This window comes from Mustela putorius, unplaced genomic scaffold (genome assembly GCF_011764305.1).
Source record: "Mustela putorius furo isolate JIRA1106 unplaced genomic scaffold, ASM1176430v1.1 tig00000174_pilon_pilon_pilon, whole genome shotgun sequence".
Classification (NCBI taxonomy): domain Eukaryota; kingdom Metazoa; phylum Chordata; class Mammalia; order Carnivora; family Mustelidae; genus Mustela; species Mustela putorius.
The window spans coordinates 14590128-14604271 of record NW_025421304.1 but is presented as its reverse complement, the minus strand read 5'-3'; the positions used below and the strand labels follow the sequence as shown (position 1 = coordinate 14604271).

Below are 14144 nucleotides of genomic sequence, written 5' to 3'. Positions count from 1 at the left end.
AACAACTTTTCCAGGATTATTACCATCAACTATAGGAATTAAATAGTGCTTTAGATGTTAACACATCCAATATCATGCTGCGACATTAAGCTTGTTTCACACAGAGAAAAATTTTTATTTGATTATCTTTTTAAAATATTTTTATTTCTTAGAGAGAGGGAGAGAAAGCAAGCACGTGCATGTGCAAGCATGTCCCTGAAGGGGTGGGAGGAACAGAGGCAGAGGGACAAGCAGTCTCTGTGGTGAGAGCAGAACCGAATGTGGGGCTTGAACTCAGGACCCTGAGATCATGACCTGAGCCAAAATCAAGAGTCTAATGCATAACCAACTGAGCCACCCAGGTGTCCCAGGAAAATATTTTTAAACAAGTATTTCATCTTGCTTCCTCCATTAAGCCAATTTAATACTCAGAAGTGTATCTGGGCTAATGTAAAAAAAATTAGTTTACAAAGCAAATGAGCAAAAGATATATATTCTTTTAGTTGTAATCTTTTCTAATGTTTGTATTGCTCTGCTTCTCCTATAACTGTCATATAAGCATTCCAACTTTTGCTTAAGTATATGAGTTATTACATGATAGTAATTACTGTTCTTAAAAAAATTTACATGACAAGTGTAATTTATTTATCTCTGGCTTCAGCCAAAAATTAAAATTCTAAAACAAGAAACTCAGGGCTTTCATACTCATTAAAGATGTCCATTTCACAACCATATCATTATTAATAAATATTGGGAATGATACTGTTGCGCACTTCAGAAATCCATAGTGCTGAAAACCAAATGTATCCCTTGTGTAAATTTTAACAAGTCTAGATGCTTTCTCCCCACCAAAGGTACTGTCATCTTTACTTCCCCTTGATATATCACTAAAACAGTTTTCAGATATATATCTCTCTCATTCTTCTCTACCCTCAAGGTAAAATAAATCTAGGAGATCACTGGCAACTCACTTGTCTTCCTCAAATTACGCAAATCCCTTTAATTTATCCCAGTCTTAGCCAACATTTTCTCTGAAAGAAAAAGTAAATTTAGAAAGTACATTAAACCAAAGGTAAGGAACATATTTCAAGAATGTCAGAGAGGAACTCAGTCATTTACAGACTATTGCTCCTCAAAGGACACCCTGGCAAGGAGAAAATACACAAAAATCTGAATGCCAGCATACTTAGTAATTTTTTTAAATGACAAAATAGTAAGACTGGACATATTTTTAATTCCCATGTTATGATCAAAACTAGAAGGTTAAAGCATTTCATTGGAGTATTTTAAATGAAAATGATAAAAAATTAAGAAGCTTGTCCTAATAAGTGGGGAAATGAATATGAATCAGATTTCAGAGGATATGTAAAATTATTAATTAACAGGTATGATACTGGTTGCATAGAAGAATTTCTTCATTCTCAGGAGATGGATAATGAAGTATTCAGAAGTAAAATCTCATGACTACAATTTACTTTCAAATCATAGAGCCAGAACCAACAAAACTAGGTACTCATCTATAAACAAAAATAAAAGAAACATGGCAAAATGTTAAGAATTACTGAAGTGAAAGGCATTTATTTAATCTTCTTTATTAACTTTTCTGGATACTGAATATTCTTTTTTCTTTTTGATATTGAATAATTTTCATTAAAAAAAAAAAAGAAACAGAGAAAATAGCTTTCCTGATTTACTGCCTAGGTACCAACAACTCATTGACAGGAAATACACATTTTCACAAGACAATTTCACTTTGAAGTCTGGAATCCCAAGAACACAGACAGCTTTGTTTTTAGGAAAAATTTAAAACTGTACCATCACCCATAAACTCTTAGAAGTATTTCATAAATCAACAATATTTTAACTGATACAGAGCCCAATATACAGATAATAATTTCCACAGGGAGAAAATAATTCTCCTGGTTATAGCAAACTACCCACCATCTCTCACCAATTTACTAGCTCTCACCAACTAACTTATCAAATCCATGCCATGCTCATGAAGAAAAATACTTCCCTTTAGTTCCTCCGGCAGCACGATTTGGAGGGTCTGGTTCCTTTGCCACACCCCACTTCATGGCCAAAAAGATATATTATCCCTCCTCTCCCCCAAAACATGCTCTAGGAATGCAGAAATTCTCTACCTAAAACAGTCTCACACCTCCTTGCAGAGTCTGTCTGGGTCTATTCCCTATGCTATTCTCTCAAGGAATTCCTTGTAGGGCAAGGAATATATATTGCCAGTATGTGTCTGCTTAGGACAAAGAGATGTAGAGAGGGATGTGGAGCTTGAAGATGGAGGCTGAGAAGTCTACATTTGTACATGAGGCTCCTTGACATGTAGGATGAAACCAGAGCTGGAAAGGGAAGTAGAACAGTCCACTTTTGCTATATTCTGGATGTCCAACTCCAGAGAATTCAAGAATTCTAAATTCAAACCAATGCTTCTGTTTGTCTTGTTTATTGGCTTTGTTTACAACTTTTAAATATTCTGACATGAAAAAATGAAAGCTTCCATTTGTACTCTTTCTCTGGGACCCACAAATATTAGGGACAAGGCTGCATACAAAATAAACAGCTATATAAGGGAAAAAAAAACAATAAAAAGGAAATAGGATCAGGGAATCTTTTTTAGACTATGCCACTAGAAAGCTATGTAAACTTTACATCTGGTTCTCAGTTTCTGCAAATATAAACTTTAAAAAATGATTCATATGAAAACTACTTCTAGTTCTAAAGCTAAAAAGAATCCTTAAAGCAAGGAATCATTAAACAAGCTGATTTAATAATTTATAAAAAGCATTTTCAAATTCATTTCAAGTTTATTAATCAGAAATTCCAACAATATGTATTCATATTATTACAGATGAGAAAGCGGCAGGGAGGGTAACTTGCCTAAGACTCCTGTAACAGTACGACAGTGTCGTGAACCCAGCCCTCCAGATGCTAAATGCACTGCCTTTTCTACTTTATCAAAGAAACTTACACCCAAAGACCCACCTCTAGAAGATCTGTTGTCCTATACCGGAACTAAGAAACAAGTGACGGATGCCAAGAATAAAGATAAAATCTTACTCTTCTCCTTCATAAATAGCTCATTTATCTGATGACAAAAATTCAGGGTTTCAACTTTCTAGTATTGGGCCTCAGTTCAGTAAAATACAACCACATGAATAACATTAAGAAAGTGCTAAACGCACATGATATAAAGCAACAGAGTCAACGACAGCCTTTTTACAAAATAAAACACGGCTACACTTTGGAAATCAGATTATCTGGGGAAAAAAATAGTACCAAGTCGTGTAGTACTACAGTACCTAATGATTTAACTTGAAATTGTATAAAATTATTTTGTAGTCAATAGTAATGTAAATTATTAAAATAAGTAAAATTACCAGATTATACATTATAAAATTATAACTTCTTTATCTTTTCTCAATATCTACTTTTCTTGAATCTGCATTCAAATCTTAGGTCTGTGATTTATAAACTATGGTAACCTAAGTCTGGTTGCTCATTTATAAATTAAGATGCCACTATTAACATCATGACATCATTGTGAAGATAAAATGGGATAACATATAAAAAGTGCCTACTGCAATACCTGGTACAGGACAGGGGCCTACTAAGTAATTATTGAATGAACAATTTTTTTTCAAAAACTGCTGAATTTATTTAAATCAGTTAAATATGCATTATTAGGAAATCTAAAACTGTAAGTTTTGGATAGCCAACTCTAAATCACTGAAGTCTAGATCACTAGATAATTCCTAGAATGAGGAGCAGAGAGGACACACAGAAGGAGAAGATCCTCAAACAGGGAAGCTTCATAAAGTGAGGCCCTTGTTGATTCATTCCCTAAAGGAAAATCTTCTAATTGGCCTCATTCGTTGTGGAAAGCAGAATAATGACCCCAAAGATATCGACCTCCTAATCCCCAAATCTGCGAACATGTTCAGTTATATTGCAAAAGGGAATTCAGACTGCAGATGAAATTAACATTGATCTTAACACAGAGAGAGTTATCCTAGATTGTCCAAGGATCTACTGTAATCAAAAGGGTCCTTGTAAGTGGAAGACAGAGGCAGAAGACAGTCATACAATTAGAGAATGACTTGACCAGCCAGCGCTCACTGGAAGGGGGCCACAAGCCACAGAATGTGGGTAGCCTCCATACACTGGCAAAGGCAAGAAAATGGATTCTCCTGTACAGTTTCTAGGAAGGAATGCAACCCTGCCAACACCTTGATTTCAGCCCAGTGAGATCCATTTTAGACCCGTGACTTCCAGGACTATAAGATAAGAAATTTATGTTGTCCGAAGACAGCGGATTTGTGACTATTTGTTACAGTAACAATGAAAAACTGCTATATGACTAGAGGTCACTTCCAGCTTCAATATTTCCAAACCTTAAGGCAACAGAGGATAGTGTGAGCTCCAGAGTCCTACTTGAAATCTTGCCTCGCCATATTCTACTGCATGACGCTGAGCAAACTATTTAACCATCCCATCCTTCAAGCCCCTATCTGTAGGAGTAAATGGTAAGATCTACCTCACAGTTGTTTCAATTAAATGAGAAAATATATGTAAAGCCATGAATGTCAGTATAAATGCTCAGTACTTACTGGCTATTTGTATGTTTATTATTATTCATAATTACACAAGTCTTCAAAGGAAAGTCTATATATATTTACCTTGATTTTCTAGGAATCTGTCTAATCATGGGTATATACAACAACTTATCTACAAAGATGTTTATTATACTATATAAGAATAATAAACAAGTTAAATAAATTATAGGACTTCTGCATTATAAATTATTGTAAAGTCATTAAAGTGGCAGTATAAGTCTTCCAATTAAGGCCAAGATGGAGTAATAAGAACTGGATTTACCTTCATGCTTGACACAACTGAAAAACCAGGCAAAATGTATAACACAAATTTTTAGACACTGGACAACATGTAACCCAGACAGTGATCCCTGAGAAAAGGCAAACACATGAGCTAAGACTGCCTCCTATCCCAGCTTACTTCAGGGAGAGGGTTTCCAGACTTCGGAACAGGGAAAGTAGGAAGCCACGTGCAATCCTATGGCCTCCTGGGGTTGAGGAAACAGAGCTGGAAGTTCAAGAAAGCCAAGGAAACCTGTTTGCAGGGGAAAGTTCTCAAGATGAGAGAGTTCACAGGGAAACACCACCAGAGATCTTCAGCAAGTCCCCTCTCAAAGCTTGCTTTAGGTAAGTACTGGTCGGTGCTACTAGTTTGTAGACAACCTACCCAAAGCCCAGAACAAAGTACTTGAAAGCAGCTGACATCTCACTAGGGCTAAGAATAGCTCATCTTCCCATGAGCCCAAGTGGAAAAGCTTGTATTTCATAAGGTATTGGACAGAGAACTCACAAGGCTATAGTGTCAGTAGTGGGGAAAAATTAACGCTAGACTAAAGATTACTCTAGTCCAACCTAATAAAGCCTAAAAACAGATCTTATACAGATAAACCAATTTCCAAGTAACTGTATCCCAGAACAAAACTCAAGAATACTTACAGGAATGTAAAAGTTTCCATCACTTAACAAGGTCAAATTCAAAATGTCTGGCATCCATTCAAAAATTATCAGGCATGCAAAGCAGCAGCAAACACAAACCACCATGAGGAGAAAAATCAATCATCAAACACAGACTCAGAAATGACATTAATGATGGATGCAGTAGACAAGGATAGTAGTACAACTATTATAATTATCCTCCAAATGTTCAGTAAGTTAGAGGAAAGATTGAGCATGTTAAGTGGAGACGTGTACGACATAAAATGAAAGAAAACAAGATTTAAGAAACACGCTGGATGGGGATTACACAACAGAAGAAAAGGGTGGTGAATACATTCAAATAAAAACTATCCAAAAACAGAACAAAAAAAAACCAAAATGAAAGGTAGAGTTTTGGCTCAATTAGACATAGATTTTTTTTTATTATTATAAGTCACACCTTTGTGCATACATACAAAGGAAAATGTAAGTGAAATAAATCAGTGAAGGTATTCCTAAAACTGCTTCCAAATTCTGAGTCCTAATTCTTCATCACTTTTCCACTTAGAGTCAATATCCAAGTTCTGCCACATAAAATTATCCTCTGTGCCATAAGAAGAGCTAGTGATGAAGTATTTCCTAAAATAACCTGTAATATCACAAAAAGCCTCTGCTGAGAGCCTCCTGAACGTGGTTCTGTAATTATGCAGAGCTAATTTTCTTTGATTCTGGCTCTAGAAATATTGCCAGCACTTGGAACAACAATTGGTTTCCAGCAGTTAAAGGAGTGCTCTCCGCTCCTGTCTCCAGGATTTTCTTCCATGCCGCTGACACCCTGACACTTTGAATGCATGTACAGGTGACTTCTACCACTTCACAACTTTGGCTTCCCTAAGACAGATTCTAAAATGCCATCGACTGAAAGACACATTCCAGTGTCAGAGGTCTTAAAATAGGAAAGATGTGAATCTTTCAGCAGATGAAATAAAATACTCCTAGTCCTGAAAAAACAAAAGTGTATGCCCTCACAAAGATGATACACAAATGTTCATAGCATTGCTATTCATAATAATCCCAAACTAGAAACACATCTTCCAACCAGCAAAGGGGTAAACAAATTATGGTATATCCATATAACGGAATACTATTCAGCAACAAAAGGGAATGAATGACCATAGCTGCAACAACTAGATGAATCTCAAAACAACTATGCTGAGTAAAAGAAACCAGATAAAAAAGAATATACATTACATTATTTCATGTGTATAAATTTCTAAAAAATGCAGACTGTCTATAGTGACAGAAATCAGATCAGTGGTTACCTGTGGTGGAGGTGGTAGGAAATGAAGAAAGGAGCAACAGGAAACCTTTCAGGGTGATGAGTATGATCATTATCTTTTTTCGTTTTTTTAAAGATTTTATTTACTCATTTGAGAGAGAAAGTGTGAGAGTGAGAGTGCACATGAGAGAGAGCATGAGCAGTGGGAGAGACAGACTCTCTGTTGAGTAGGGAGCCCGATGTGGGGCTCGATCCCAGGACCTGCAGATCATGACCTGAGCCTAAGGCAGACACTTAACAGACTGAGCCACTCAGGTGACCCAAGTATGTTCATTATCCTGACTGTGATGATGGTATGACTGGTGTATACACGTCAAAATTTAGCAAACTGTATAGTTGAAATATGTTCAGTTCATTATACATCAATTTTATCTAAATAAAGCTGAAAATTTGATACAGAAAACAAACAGGTAAACAGAGCATATAAGATTAAAAACATAAACTGTGTGTCAGTGTGTCAACTTCAATACACATACACAAAAAAGACTGAAAGCATAGAAGCCCCCAAATATAAAAAGGGATTATTTCTAGTTGGTGTGATGAAGCATGATTCCTCTTGCTTGTGCTCTCTAAATTTTTTCTAAATATTGTAATGAACATGTTTTACTTCTGTAGTTGTCAAATGTCTGTATCTCTTCACAAACTAGGCAGTCAGGAGATGCCAGAAATCACTTTCATTAACAGATTTGAACTATTACAAATTCCCAAAGAGGAAACACATGAAATATCTTACAAAGCTACATAAACTAATATTTTAGTATCTGCTACCATTTTAGATTATTTATTTATCGATCTAGGCATACACTGCTGATAATATATTATTTGGGAGGTTCATGCTTATTTGTTATAAGGGTCTTATCTCCCCTGTAAGTTACCAAAAAAAGCAGAATGCCTACCATACTGCCTTAAATATGTCAGGTACTAAAAATACATTTGTTGAATTCATCAACAAATGAGTATCTTATAGATAACACTGTCTTAAAATTACAACTTCCGCAGTGCTTACTTAGCATATAGCATGTTCTCAAAAATCTGTATCTATCCTTTTAAAAAACTTAAATTCCTCTGTTCAATATAAGTATATTGTACCTAAATCAAATGCCAAGAAAGGACCACTGCTAACTTCACACACAGCATAGCACCATGCAAAAATCATAGAGGTTGACAAAGTAGTTAGGAAACTGAATCAAAAATTTCCAGAATTTGTTCATATGATCACAAGTTTCCAACACAAAACACAGCTAAGAAATTACATAATAATACTCGGAGATGTCACGGCATTACATAGGATAAACAAAGCAAATAAGCTCCTTAAAGCAACAGCTGATTCCAGGTCTGGAGCAGGGAAATTAGAAACATTTTCTTGCACCAGAAAGTAGAGAAGTAATTAGAGACTGATGAGGACATGTTAAAAAGGCATGGAGTTGGGGCGCCTGGGTGGCTCAGTGGGTTGAGCCTTGCCTTCCGCTCAGGTCATGATCTCAGGGGTGATTTCAAGGTCCTGGGATGGAGCCCCACATCTGGCTCTCTACACAGTGGGGAGCCTGCTTCCCCCTCTCCCCCTGCCTGCCTCTCTGCCTACCTGTGATCTCTCTGGCAAATAAATAAATAAAATCTTAAAAAAAAAAAAAAGGCATGGAGTTGGTCTGAAAGGATTCCCAGTAGCCAAATATTCAAAAAGAATACGCACAGCAATGGCTTATAACATAGTTAATGTTCTTCCAAATCTATGGGTCCAATCCTTGATAGAAAAATTCCACTTATTAACTATAAAGGGGAAAAGGTACTTTTACTAAGTGATAAAACTTAGCATAACCAATAATGGGACAAACTAACATCGTACTTCATAATGTAAGTCAATAGAGATATACAAACATCATCTACACAACATTTTTATAAAAAAATGTTTAAGTTATGTTATGAAGAACAATTAGACAAATACAGGCAACTGGCCTGGACTTTAAAAAATGTCAATGTCAGGAAAGAATAACAAAAAGGCCCAGAAAATCTGTATGAGGTTAAACATTTAAGGGGACAGAAGAGCTAAATGCATTGCCTGACTCTTGACTGGATCCTGGATGTTAAAATAAACGTCTCTAAAGAATATTATGGAATAATTTAAAAAATTTGGATTTGGATTATTCATATTTGTATGGGATTGTATGGGATTATACAGCATTGTATTTATTATTACTATCTGTTAATTTCTTTTTTTTCTTAATATTTTTTATGTTTTCTTTTTTTTAGATTTTATTTATTTGACACACAGAGAGAGACCACAAGTAGGCAGAGAGGCAGGCAGAGAGAGAGGAGGAAGCAGGCTCCCCGCTGAGCAGAGAGCCTGATGCAGGGCTTGATCCCAGGACCCTGAGATCATGACCTAAGCCAAAGGCAGAGGCTTAACCCACTGAGCAGGTGCCCCTGCTAATTTCTTGATTATAATAAAAGGATTGCATACTTGTAGGAGAATATACCTGTTCTGAGGAGAGCCATGTTGATGTATTTGGGGGTAAAGTGTCACGATATCTAGTTACTGGTGATGCTAAGTTTTATCACTTAGTAAAAGTACCTTTTATTAGAAAAAAAAGTAACTTTTATTATAAAAATAAAACTGTAAAGCAAATATGCCAAAAATTAACAATTAGTGAGTCTGTATGAATGGAAATATGGATGTTTACTGTATTATTCTTTTACCTTTTCTGTAAGTTTAAATTACTTTTCCAAAATAAAAAGTTAGAAAAAATAAATGATACTTTCAAAATAAACAGTCTGAAGAAATTCATACCATTGACATTTCTAATATCACTGAAGCTGATTTGGACCCAATTTTTTTTTTCCTTGTAAAATAACAAAAGTACAGGACTAGCCTTAGAAGTCTCTATTTGGGGCGCCTGGGTGGCTCAGTGGGTTAAGCCGCTGCCTTCAGCTCAGGTCATGATCTCAGGGTCCTGGGATCGAGTCCCGCATCGGGCTCTCTGCTCAGCAGGGAGTCTGCTTCCTCCTCTCTCTCTCTCTCTCTGCCTGCCTCTCTGCCTACTTGTGATCTCTCTCTGTCAAATAAATAAATAAAATCTTTAAAAAAAAAAAAAGTCTCTATTTGTACTTTTAGTACTTAGCACAGCACCTGATATACAAATAGCAGGTGCTCGAGCAACATGTGCTGTTTCTGCTAAGCAGTTAGTAGTGGTCTAATTTTAGACAGGTTGTTCTCCCTCTCAACACTTCAAATACTTCATCTGCAGATTCTGGCAAATATTACTAACTTGCATATACCCCACATTATTACCAAAGACTCAATGTTAAAAGAGCCATTTTTCAAAATACTATACAAATGTTATTACTATTTCTATCTGTAACCATATTCTTTTTTTAAAATTGATGTTGGATCTTTTTTTTTTAATTAAATTTTATTTTTTTTCAGTGCTCCAAAACTCATTATAATCATACTCTTAATGTTTACCATAGTAGTTTTTAAAATATTACTTCTAAGTCTAACTTTCACCTGAGGTATTTAGGAAAAAAAAAAAAAGCCATAGGATATTTATCTAGTAATATCATCTTGTAAGTATAATATATCTCTTGGTAACTAGTTATGTCTTTTTTAAAAACAAACAAAAAAACAAAAAACAGGGCTCCAAGTTGAAAACACAACACAGTTTTGTAAGACTTCAGCAATAGTTTGTAATAAATTTAAGTAGATTAGAAGCTCAAAAGAAAAGGGCCTGCTTTCTTGGCTTTGCCATTCACAAAAGCAATTAGACTCAGACAGTTGTATATTATACGCACATATATTATTATATGTATATGAAGAATCAAATAATGATAGATTGCTAAAATGTCATGGGACAAGGAGCTAACCTAGAAACTACAGCACTTCCTTTAACCAGGATAGGTCAAAGAAATTAATTTTTTGTTTGTAAATCACTCATTCCAAGTCACTTAGCTGGAGGACTAAGGGAAAGTGCTGGAAACCACCATCCAACAAACTTGAATCAGAAATGAAAAGAGAACAGCTCTGAAATTATAATATAGATCAATGGGAAAGTATGATGCAATTTTCAATGGGAGCTCTTCAAAGGCAAAGGACATATTCATTTTCACAACCTCATGGCCTGCATAATCTCATACACCTGGGAGACGTAAAGTCTGAACAAATAAAAGCACTAAAAATGCAACATTTCCAAAATACAGATGTTACATAAAATTCAGTATATATAATTTACACCTACATCTGACAAATAATAGTAAGGGTGCATTTTTTAGACCTAACTATAAAGATATAGTTAAAAAGTTATGACACACTAAAAGCTACCTACACAAAACAAACAAAAAACCCCCTAAACCTTACCGTATTTCTCAACTTGGAGACAACTAAGCTTTATAATACAACACAGTAAATGTAAAATTAATGTCTGACCATAGCGTGGTATAACTCTCATTTCAGATCACGTTTAAACTACAAAAGGAATCTGCTAACTAATTAGCAAGCACGTTATGACTCTCTAATACTGTTATTGCCTTTCTGTGTATTTGAGAATAGAGTAAAATCTTGTCCAGCTCCCAAATCCTATGATTTCATGAAATGGTCCATGTAAACTGCACTGTTTTCAGGTACACAAACCTGAAAAGAAAACCTGTAGGAAAAACATCGCTTTAAAGATTGCTCTTCTTTTGTAATTCACAAGGTATTCTTGCATAATAAACGTGCAAGGTAGTATTTGCATAGTCAAGCACAGCGAATTACCAGATCTTACTTAACTCCAACTGCAGTCCAAACTTCCCAGCTACGCACTTAACTCTTCATATATTACCACAACACATTGTATTAAAATATTTCCTTAATTTAAAATAGTCTCAGTCCAAATACCCAAATGAAGAAACCTGATCACCCATACTGAAGTATCCTAGACAACTGTGTATTTATGTTATCATAATAGGTATAAAATTTAATGGCTCAGGAGCCCCAATGCATTGTTCTCCATTTCAGACATTAATAAGAAGTAAATGATCGAGTAGTCCTAAGATAGTTGGGAGTGCACCTCATCAATAAAATTAAATACAACAAAATTTCATTAGACCTACTTTGAAGTTTGGCTTGGATCTCATGCTCTTCACATACTGCACTAATCCACAAATTTCTCACCAACTGCTGCCTGCCTCTTCCCCACCCCTGGAATTCACTTCCCGTTCACCTCTCACCCTTAAGTATGCATGTGAGAGGTCAACAGCCTTAAAGCTACTGCTAAGAACTGGAGTTTCTGTTACTCTGATTCTTGACAGGCGGTGCAGAGCTCGCTTTTCTACAATTTATAGTATCTGGTTTAATATTTAAGATTGTATTCTAGAGCTAGCTAATATTATACAAATTTCCCCCATTCAAACAGAATATTTTAATCCTGAGGACATGACAGAAAATGTTAAAACCAAAACTAGCCCACTTTAACTGAGGGGTGGGGGGAAGCGCAACTACATGGGAAATTCCTGTTCAGAATTTCTCTTTTGTGTTTCTGGCATATACAACTAAGAACTGTGAAGCTTCTTATAGGCAATACCAGGCCAAATGCATAAAGATTTAAGTAAACTCAGATAAATTGAGGGATGTATTTTATAAGATTTTTAATTAGTTCAAGGAGACAGCCTAAGAATTCCTTAGTTTTTTTTTCTCTTTTTGTCTAGAGCACAAGTGGAGTGACAAGTTTTTTAATTGTTCATACATCAGTTGCTTTTTTGGCTTCAACAAAGTTACCACTGGGAGAAAAAAAACAACCTAGTAAAGAGCTTGAGATCCTCTGAGTTCAATGAATATGAGCAACATACAGCGAATCCCTTGCTTTAGTTTTACATAGTCTCGTTTTACATAGATTTTCCTCTCTTTATAAAGATTCCATTTATTTATTTATCTTAGGGAGAGAGAGCAAGCATGAAAATTGGGGAAGGGGCAGAGGGAGAGGGAATCTTAAGCAGACTCAGCGCTGACCCCAAGAGGGGGTTTGATCCTGTGACCCAGATATCATGACCTGCCTGAGCCAAAATCAAGAGTCTCATGCTTAACCAAACTGAGCCACCTAAGTGCCCCTTCTCTCTCTCTTTTTATTTTATTTTTATGTATTTGGGGGAGAGAGAGAGAGAGAGAGATCACAGGTAAGCAGAGAGGCAGACAGAGAGAGAGGGGGAAGCAGGCTCCCTGCTGAGCAGAGAGCCGGATGCGGGACCCTAAGACCATGACCTGAGCGAAGGCAGAGGCTTAACCCACTGAACCACCCAGGCGCCTCCCTTCTCTCTTTTTTAAAAACGACTTTACTTATACACAAAATCAGCTGTATCTACTTAAGATAATTTTCACATATCTAATGTGTTCCAATAAATTTTTAAGTAAGTGGGAATTCTTACCATTACACCATTACACACTCTTACCATTACACAAGACTTCCCTATAAAACTGTTTCTCTTCATCTTTCCCAGTCAAGCATTCTACCACCATCACCATCGCCCTCTGTGGGCCAGAGGGGGAGCTGTATAATTAAAGAATTTCACGCTTTAAAGAATACAACTGAACTATCTGGAAACTTTACTCATCTGTAATAAATCCCTGACATTGCTGGATAGCAGAGAACTTGTCATATTTCTTTACCTTTCTTCATTATTTGTAACACCACTCAGGAACTAAATAGGCAACAGGAATGATACATCCTGCAAGCAACCCAAAATTGCAACCAGTCTTAAGAGTTGTGAAGAACCTACTAATTTAATGCATCTTACACTCACTATAGGACTTCTTTCTGTAACCGATCTGGACCATTCTATTTAAGCTTTCATGGAAAGACATTTATTTCAAACTTCTTCCTTAATATCCCATGACAATCTGCTTTTCTATGACTCACTTAGTAGGCCTATTTCTGACCTGTAAGGTTCTTCAAACACTTAAACATAATGATCAGGTTTACCTTCAGGACATTTGTTGTTATCATCTTATACACAATTTTATAAAAAATATCTCAACACTTTTGGAAGCAACAGCTATTCTGCTTTACTTCTCTTTGCTTCGGGGTTGTTTTTACCTCTGTAATGGACAAATGATTGCTGATACAGCCAGAAACCATGAGATGTATGCTCTTTTCCACTTAGAGATTTTAAAGCAAGTTTTTGCCTCATCAGTAGGATACATTTTTGAAAGAAGGAGGGAGTTGGGAAAAATCATTTAGTATATTATTACTCTATATTACAATGTATTAACACACTTTGAAGGAAAGTGAAAGTGGTTACAACCACATATAATGTAATCAAACTTGGTCTGAATCTTG

The 14144-nt window shown here is 35.8% G+C and overlaps 1 protein-coding gene across 10 annotated transcripts in view; it reads right to left on the bottom strand.

Moving 5' to 3' along the window:
* Positions 1–14144, bottom strand: part of CHD9 (chromodomain helicase DNA binding protein 9) — a 226035-nt gene that overhangs the window by 128264 nt on the left and 83627 nt on the right. The window contains exon 1 of one of the 10 annotated variants that reach the window (XM_045076071.1): positions 11926–11998. The exons of the other annotated variants lie outside the window; for them this stretch is intronic. Within the exon in view, the coding sequence (XP_044932006.1) occupies positions 11926–11949 (24 nt within the window). The 5' untranslated portion in view covers positions 11950–11998. Of the gene's footprint in view, positions 1–11925; positions 11999–14144 lie in introns of those variants that run through there. 10 annotated transcript variants of the gene reach the window in all.